Source organism: Diplotaxodon limnothrissa, linkage group LG10, assembly GCF_057381915.1.
Source record: "Diplotaxodon limnothrissa isolate DT_005_m linkage group LG10, D_limnothrissa_male_GT1.1, whole genome shotgun sequence".
Classification (NCBI taxonomy): domain Eukaryota; kingdom Metazoa; phylum Chordata; class Actinopteri; order Cichliformes; family Cichlidae; genus Diplotaxodon; species Diplotaxodon limnothrissa.
In genome coordinates, this window is record NC_140605.1 from 15,860,476 (window position 1) to 15,869,655 (window position 9,180).

General features: G+C 41.2%; 1 protein-coding gene across 1 annotated transcript; it reads right to left on the reverse strand.

The window, feature by feature from the left end:
• Positions 1–519: 519 nt before the first annotated feature.
• On the reverse strand, positions 520–6,635 carry pdha1a (pyruvate dehydrogenase E1 subunit alpha 1a). The gene is made up of 11 exons (XM_085363708.1): positions 6,506–6,635; positions 5,404–5,472; positions 5,153–5,326; positions 4,835–4,961; positions 4,356–4,447; positions 4,090–4,182; positions 3,660–3,815; positions 3,222–3,293; positions 3,080–3,147; positions 2,557–2,665; positions 520–1,979 (listed from the first exon to the last, which is right to left on the reverse strand). The coding sequence occupies exons 1-11, from the start codon at positions 6,551–6,553 to the stop codon at positions 1,815–1,817; spliced, it is 1,173 nt and encodes a 390-aa protein (XP_085219834.1). The 5' UTR covers positions 6,554–6,635; the 3' UTR covers positions 520–1,814.
• Positions 6,636–9,180: the final 2,545 nt, after the last annotated feature.

Below are 9,180 nucleotides of genomic sequence, written 5' to 3' on the forward strand. Positions count from 1 at the left end.
TTTCTAACTACATTCACACACATTCATCCATCGGAGAGCAACTTGGGGTTAGTATCTTGCCCAAGGATACACAACTATGGGCAAGTCACTACCTCCATCCATCCTATGTGCAATTTATATGCTAATGGGAGTAGCTGCGTATAATGTCTCACAATAGAACACAATGGTTGACTAAAATGGTTTAATGGGAGAGAAGATGCAAAATGTGTATTTGCATTTGCAGCTAAACCCAGTTACATTATTAAATTCTCTTGGACTGAGGTGTTAAACAGCTTCCACAATAACAATTATCTTTGGAAGGATGGTATTTTGGTTGGAGTTCCCCTTGGAGAATCAAGGCCACATTGGAGCTTTTTTGGTGGCAGATTTGCCCAACATCTTAGAAAATAATTTTAAGCCATTTTCGTTTTTGACCTGTGATTTTTGCAGGGTTCAATAGACTTTTTGTGCTTTATTGGCTTTATAAGCTGAGAAATTTTCCATGTTTGCAAAAAAGACAACTGACAGCAAATTTGACTGTTGACTTAATTACTTTATTGTAAGCATTTCACACAGGATCCAATACCCTCCCTAAGTTGGCAGTGGCGAAGAGCCAAAACTTGTTTAACCATGGTGCATTGCATTACTGAAAAGTTACCTTGACCTCTTTACTCTGTTTACAGAATACACAAATAGCATTACAAAATCCCTTTATCAAAGCAACTCAATGTTTTCCACAGTGTTTTACATCATTCCCCACCTTGTAACAGATTCACTAAGACTTTTAGCTTTAGACATTGAAGCCAACAGTTCAATATGTTTCTGTAGAAAGTCCTAATCTCCCAGTACCCCTTGAAAGAGTTGCAGAGTTCTTTAAAAACTTGCATCAATAGTCTGCAAAGCAAGCCAGTAGGGATAGAAGCTTGTTGATGAGTCACTGACGTTACATCTGATCACACAAGTTACAAAGCCAGAGGCACAGCTGCATGAGCTTGCCACCCAATGTTAGGTTTTAAATTTTCACTTGATCATTTCATTTCTAGTTCACCCACATTTAGTTTAAGCCAAGCCTCTAAAAATGTTTGGAGACAAGCCACCAAATCTGAAAAAGACCTCACGATCATGTGAACACAGACATCTGCTCAACTCGTGAGTCAAATTCAGCTTTCAGATCTACCAGACCCATTCATGTAGATTAACATTTTGAACAGTTACAATTTGCAGCATTTTTGAAGACAATTGAAATAAAGACACATGCAAATGTCTCAAGTTGACTTCTTTATCATGTACATTTAAGTATAAAGAGCACAAAGCCATGTTAAGGTCATACAGCCTGTGTTTGACACAGTGAACACTTACAGCACCTCAAAAATTACCAGATCAATTAGCAAATAATCCACTACATATTCACATGGAGTCAGATTTACAGAGATTTAAGGAATAAATATGCCTCAAGAAGTCTTAATAAAAGGATGTCTGCCAGAAACTGCGATTTTAATCACGAAACATTTCTGGCTAAAAATTAAATATGGTGAAGTGGATAAATGTAGGTATAAATTTTAATTTGGCAACACTGATAATGTTTTAACATTTCACTGTAGCAATTTCAAGACTTGAGGTAGAAGAGTGAATCTGATCTCCAATTCTTTTTGTGTCAGTTTAAACCAACACTTCTTTGTAAAAATGGCCCCAACTGTTTACTTAGCTCTAGAAGTCGATTACTTGCTGATGCTAAAAGCTCTAGTGATGAGGCACTCGTTTAAAGTACATGGCGTGTGCATTAAGGAAAGGGGTTGGGTGGGTTATGATTGTAAGAGGGAGGAGAATCAAGAACTTTAGCTAACAGACTTCAGCTTGGCCCATGGGTTTGTGCCGCGCACCTCCAAAGACGGCATGTCGCAGAAGATGTGATTGCACAAGTCTTCCAGTGGGGGCTCTGGGTCTGTGGTGGCAAACTGAGCTGCATCCTCGATTTCCTTTCTCACTTCTACATCAATTTCCTACAGATAAATAAGGACAGTTAGACACTGCAGCAAAGAACGTTTGGTCAAACCAATAGAAGCAGAGAATAGACATATTTTGTTTACCATCCTACTTCAAATGGAGAAGGGTACTAAAGCTCATAGAAGCATAACTCTAGCGCGGTAACTAGCTTGTGCCCCTCGTTCCATGGGACTATGTATTTTTCCCACCTGTTTATAAAGACTTTAGCATTGTTCTGTCTCAAATGCATTTTCCAGTCTATGAATGCAATTTTCCTCAAAGACAAGGGATGAAACCTAGAGGATCTCATCTTAAATTCAGCTGTAGAATTTTACACTATTGTTAAAGAGCAGACACTTTCATTAACCTCACCTCTAAAGCATGCTGTTCACTTTCACTTGACAGACTAAAGCTAACCCAAATGTCAGTATGCTTAGTCAGAATGATCTTAAACTCACTTGGTTATTAAGTTGTTGCAGTATGACTGTCTTTTAATACCCAGTTACAAAAACAAGGACTCTTGTTTGAGGCTTCCAAATTGTCAGAAGTGTTGGCTCACAGAAATGTGATTTCTATATCTGAAGCATTTCCTACCTTGAGCTCCTCCACGCTAGCCATGTTGTTGCTGAGCATGCGGTCCTTCAGCAAGGAGATGGGGTCACTCTTACTGCGCACTTCCTGGATCTCCTCACGTGTGCGGTAGCTAAAAGGGGAGAGGGTGCAGGAAAGTTGGAGGGATGCACTACTATTGCTATCAAATGCACTTTGAGGATTTCAAATGTTTTGTAATATTACTTTTGACAAATTTAGGCTCATTTTGGAAAATCCAGTGCCTTCAAAATTTCTGTGATCATTTCTATGCAGATTCAAATGAAATTCAAATTACTTTGAGGTGTGAAGCCTATCAAATAAAGAAATCTGACAGAAGATACTGAATCTCAATTCATCCCTAGGCTGTTGTCAGGTCACTACAAAGGGGGTACATGGAGACTACTAAGGAGCAGAGGTAAGGGGCACAGGCACAGTGAAGAGAAAATCTGTAAGATTAAACTGTAGGTGAGAACTTTAGCCACTTTAAGTTGTATCAATTTAAATAATCAAGTAGCCTAACGTTTACCTAACGCCAGGATCGCTCATGCTGTGTCCATGATAGCGGTATGTCTGGAGTTCCATGAGAATAGGACCCTGAGCAAAGGACAAAGAAGTTACAGATCCGAGTCGCATTTCCTGCACACGTCAATATAACATTTTAAACGTACCTTCCCAGAGCGACAGTGATCAGCAGCGAACTTGGTTGCTTCCCGGACACAGAGAACATCCATTCCATCCACCTGTACACAAAGTTACTGAGTATTTTTCTTTAATCTTATCTTACAAAAAGTAATAAACTGACATGGTCAACATGCAGATTCTACAAGTTTATGGTAGCACCAAACACATTTGAAAGTGTTTACATTTCACGAACACATCACTCCAAATAGCATTTAGCACACTTCCATCTAGTGTGCATTGTGTTCGAGACAGTCAAGGTTAATCATTCATTTGTAATTTTGATTGAACAAACCCAAATTGAATAACTGTTCGATTACTAACAAATTGTGCAAGATATCAGCTTCTGTCAAGTGTCTGTAGCTATGCAACAGCTTAACATGTAGCTTTACATGTAAGAAATGTGCTCAAGCATGCCAGACCCTTACCCTCAGACCAGGAATGAACTCTCCTCTCTTGAAGTAATCTGTGCTGGCTGCAGCTCGCTCCACTGAGGTGCCCATGCCATACCGGTTGTTCTCGCAGATAAAGATAACAGGCAGTTTCCAGAGAGCAGCCATGTTGTACGTTTCAAAAATCTGGCCCTGTGAAATATACACAAGACTTTAAAAGGGTGTCCTGTAATAGAAGCCCAGTTACATCAGTTTAGATTCTCCTTTGTACTAAGGCCATTTATTATCCTTTAACACTTCCCAGAATTTAGTTATGTTGTGCATTTAGCACAAGTTTGCTCAATTCCCACAGAACAAGATTAAACCTACTGCAAAGTAAAGTAAATACTGGCCAGGTGTAGATCCAAACGTGTTGCTCTTTAACCCATTTATGTAAAAAGAAAAAAGAAAAAAAAGCTACACATACCTGGTTGGCAGCACCATCACCATAGAGACAGACACACAGCTGGTTGTTGCCCTGAAACTTGCAGGCAAGTGCTACACCAGCACCCAAAGGAACCTAGAGAAGTCCAACATTGAGTAAACTTCAGTGTTAAAGTCTAAATGTACAAGTGTCAGTTCAAACCAATGGCCCTGTGAAATATCTTGTAATGCAATTAGATGAACGTAAACCATGGAAGGCAGAACGATAAGTAACAAATTTAAAGCAAAGCTGCCAAATGTTATACTTACCTGAGCACCAACAATTCCATTTCCACCATAGAAGTGTTTACAGTACATGTGCATAGAGCCTCCTTTGCCCTTTGCAATACCACCTCTTCTGCCTGTGCGTGAAAAAGATATTAGGTGATATTAACAAAAGCATTTACAGCTCAAAGTACATCATCAACTGAAATTTGTTCCTAGGTTCAGCCAGACTAAATAAGTTTCCTAGAACCGTAATCTCAGGGACTAGAAAACCAGGCTGAAGCAGGGCCAGCAACAAATGTGTCCCGCCTTCAGTCAATTAGGGAGACATTTCTAGTTTCATCATTTTATAACTTCAATAGTCTATGTCCTGGGCTCAACAGCTTCCCTTTTGGGAAAATAAAGATTCAAAGCCTGCCAAGTTACTCCAGCAGCAACTGAACATTTGCCGCTTTTCACAGGGGAGTTAATTCAAAATGAGTCCCATTGTGTACTGATATTTAATGTCTTCACCAACAACTCACCGGTTAGCTCAGCCATAATCTCCTTCACAGTCCCTCCCCGGGTGTAAGTGTAGCCATGGGCACGGTATGCCGTGATCAGGTGGTCTGACAAGTTAATTGAGGCTTCAATACCAACAGCACAAGCTTCCTATAATGAGAAAACAGCTTGACATGTCTGGTTCTAAAGGGAGATTTATTCTGAAGAGTAATCAATAAATGTTTCACAGGGCAACACTTCAAAACTTCCACTCCTCCAAAAAGTTTAACATCCTTGCCAGATATTCCGAAATTTAAACTACCATCCCTAACTTTCATTGTAGATCAGAAAAATCATCCAACCTGGCCATCATACAAGTGGCAGAATCCTCTGATGATTTTCTGCTTGTAGAGCTGATCTGCCTTCAGCTCCATACGCCTCATCGTCTGCATGATGCGGTAGTACTGCAGACCCTCATCACGAGTCAGAACCACCTGAGTGGCAGGGCCCTCATCCAGCTTGAAGAGGTCACATTTCTATAGAGAAGCAAATACCCATGAGTCAAACTGCCAAGTGCCAGTCTGTGTTCACGACATCACAATTTCAATCTTACCTTTATTTCAAAGGTAGCCTGGGTCGTGAAGTCAGCATATGTGCGTGCTGACATAATCACTGCAGCCCCCTGTGAGAAACAAGTATGCAAGAGCTTTTAATCTATAAAAGTAATTCGTGTCACATTTTGAGACAACTACAGAGATCATATAACTCCCAAGGCACTCATTTTTACAGAGTGCCTTCCCATTAGTCTGTTAAATGTTTCGACTGGACTTTTACATGTTAGCCCTCATCCCATTTACTGCAAAGCTTCCTCCCCCAACCAGCCATTATTATAATTTGTCCTTCATAGGACCTGGTTTATAGTTAAATCATTCACTGAATAGTCTTTAAATGGATTGTAACTAAGTTTCCAAAAGTTTGAGTTGTCATCTGATTTAAGTTAAGTTCTTAACAGCAAGTTCAGACTATTAAGCATTAGTAAGGTATTAGCATGTGCTTAATTCATCTTTTATATATTGTTACTCCTCCTTAGTATGTAATTTATAACATTTATAAATGACCATGTACACCTATCATTGCTGTACATGCTGTAAATGTGTACATCTATCACTGTTACTACATGACTGCTAGCAATAATCATAATCACAGTCATGATAATATATCTGTATTTATGAATGGAATACTAAGGAAGAGTAATGCTATATAAATGATGAATTATGCACTTGCTAATACCCTATTACTACCTTAATAACGCTTACCTCTGTGACCTTATTATAAAGCGCCACAAAAATATCAAATACAGTTGTTTTATGTTTCGGTTTTTTTAAAGTGATGTCAGAACAGTAAAGTGAGTTTTCTTGGCTGTCTCAGTATTTAAGACTGATTGTTATTAATGCTAGCTTTCATCCTTCCTTTAACAGTTCCCATTTCCATTCATTTAAACATTAACTAAGTAGTTACTGACTGTCCGCTGACATTGAAACTTTAAATCTGTGCACAAACTTTTACCGTGTTAGCTAATGAAGCTATCATTCAGGCTTACAAGGTCAGAACAGCGATGACAGTTTTGTTTTGGGTCGACTGGCGCTCTTCGCGAGACTACATTTTGCAATGTTTAGCTAAGTTCGTTTAAAGAATTAAGAAAAAACAGCACTTACATTCCGCTGGGCACTGGCTCTAAACACATTCGAGATGATGGCTAGCATCTTTCCTGACCTAACCCACCGCAGAACCGTCCTAATGTCAGGATGTGTCCTTCCGGCTCGGGGCTTCTTCGCTGTCTTGAATATCGGCAGATAGAAAGCGCAACTGCCGACAGCGGGCTGTGTTAGAAGTAGAGGAGAGGTGTGGTTGGTAGTGAGTGTAGGAAATGCAACACTGATCATTGGCTATTTAATAATATAATTTCTTCGACCCCCCTATATTTGACAAGGACGAAGACTTTAGATGTGCGGTGGTGATGGCACTATGAAGCCTTCTGAAGCACTGAAGCTTGTATTGAAAAAGGGTTCATTACCCGAAGCTTTTCAGCAAAGTCTTCTTTGGTGCCATCTTGTGGCCAAAAGTATGAAGAGCAGCTTGAATCTAAAATTCTAACTGCTGTAATATGATCTACAGAGCTGAGTTGACACCTTTCTGGGGGTGATGTTATATATCTATTTGATTAACAAATAATTTGGATGAATAAACCTTTGTTTGAACATGTGCCATAGTGTGGTCTCCCTTTGTTTGACCTTGGGGAAATTTTCTAACTGAGGAATAATTGTATTAAAACTGTAAAGGTTAATGATAAGAGGATATATATATATATATATATATATATATATATATATATATATATATATATATATATATATAAACACCCAGCACGCCCCTGCGGGCGGTTTATCCTTCAGCTCGGGTCCTCTACCAGAGGCCTGGGAGCTTGAGGGTCCTGCGCAGTATCTTAGCTGTTCCCAGGACTGCGCTCTTCTGGACAGAGATCTCCGATGTTGTTCCCGGGATCTGCTGGAGCCACTCGCCTAGCTTGGGAGTCACCGCACCTAGTGCTCCGATTACCACGGGGACCACCGTTACCTTCACCCTCCACATCCTCTCGAGCTCTTCTCTGAGCCCTTGGTATTTCTCCAGCTTCTCGTGTTCCTTCTTCCTGATATTGCTGTCATTCGGAACCGCTACATCGATCACTACGGCCGTCTTCTTCTGTTTGTCTACCACCACTATGTCCGGTTGGTTAGCCACCACCATTTTGTCCGTCTGTATCTGGAAGTCCCACAGGATCTTAGCTCGGTCATTCTCCACCACCCTTGGGGGAATCTCCCATTTTGACCTCGGGACTTCCAGGTTATACTCGGCACAGATGTTCCTGTACACTATGCCGGCCACTTGGTTATGGCGTTCCATGTATGCCTTGCCTGCTAGCATCTTGCACCCTGCTGTTACAGTGGGGCAAAAAAGTATTTAGTCAGCCACCGATTGTGCAAGTTCCCCCACTTAAAATGATGACAGAGGTCAGTAATTTGCACCAGAGGTACACTTCAACTGTGAGAGACAGAATGTGAAAAAAAAAATCCATGAATCCACATGGTAGGATTTGTAAAGAATTTATTCGTAAATCAGGGTGGAAAATAAGTATTTGGTCAATAACAAAAATACAACTCAATACTTTGTAACATAACCTTTGTTGGCAATAACAGAGGTCAAACGTTTACTATAGGTCTTTACCAGGTTTGCACACACAGTAGCTGGTATTTTGGCCCATTCCTCCATGCAGATCTTCTCGAGAGCAGTGATGTTTTGGGGCTGTTGCCGAGCAACACGGACTTTCAACTCCCGCCACAGATTTTCTATGGGGTTGAGGTCTGGAGACTGGCTAGGCCACTCCAGGACTTTCAAATGCTTCTTACGGAGCCACTCCTTTGTTGCCCGGGCGGTGTGTTTTGGATCATTGTCATGTTGGAAGACCCAGCCTCGTTTCATCTTCAAAGTTCTCACTGATGGAAGGAGGTTTTGGCTCAAAATCTCACGATACATGGCCCCATTCATTCTGTCCTTAACACGGATCAGTCGTCCTGTCCCCTTGGCAGAAAAACAGCCCCGTAGCATGATGTTTCCACCCCCATGCTTCACAGTAGGTATGGTGTTCTTGGGATGCAACTCAGTATTCTTCTTCCTCCAAACACGACGAGTTGAGTTTATATCAAAAAGTTCTACTTTGGTTTCATCTGACCACATGACATTCTCCCAATCCTCTGCTGTATCATCCATGTGCTCTCTGGCAAACTTCAGACGGGCCTGGACATGCACTGGCTTCAGCAGCGGAACACGTCTGGCACTGCGGGATTTGATTCCCTGCCGTTGTAGTGTGTTACTGATGGTGACCTTTGTTACTTTGGTCCCAGCTCTCTGCAGGTCATTCACCAGGTCCCCTCGTGTGGTTCTGGGATCTTTGCTCACCGTTCTCATGATCATTTTGACCCCACGGGATGAGATCTTGCGTGGAGCCCCAGCTCGAGGGAGATTATCAGTGGTCTTGTATGTCTTCCATTTTCTGATGATTGCTCCCACAGTTGATTTTTTCACACCAAGCTGCTTGCCTATTGTAGATTCACTCTTCCCAGTCTGGTGCAGGTCTACAATACTTTTCCTGGTGTCCTTCGAAAGCTCTTTGGTCTTGGCCATGGCGGAGTTTGGAGTCTGACTGTTTGAGGCTGTGGACAGGTGTCTTTTATACAGATGATGAGTTCAAACAGGTGCCATTCATACAGGTAACGAGTGGGGGACAGAAAAGCTTCTTACAGAAGACGTTACAGGTCTGTGAGAGCCAGAGATT

What these genes read in the sequence shown, in the direction of transcription:
- pdha1a (XM_085363708.1), bottom strand. Translation starts at nt 6,553, where the DNA reads ATGCTAGCCATCATCTCGAATGTGTTTAGAGCCAGTGCCCAGCGGAAT. An exon ending in AGGCTACCTTTGAAATAAAG is followed by an intron (nt 5,327 to 5,403) that starts GTAAGATTGAAA and finishes GCTTCTCTATAG; the next exon opens with AAATGTGACCTCTTCAAGCT. An exon ending in AGTTCATTCCTGGTCTGAGG is followed by an intron (nt 3,294 to 3,659) that starts GTAAGGGTCTGG and finishes CTTTGTGTACAG; the next exon opens with GTGGATGGAATGGATGTTCT.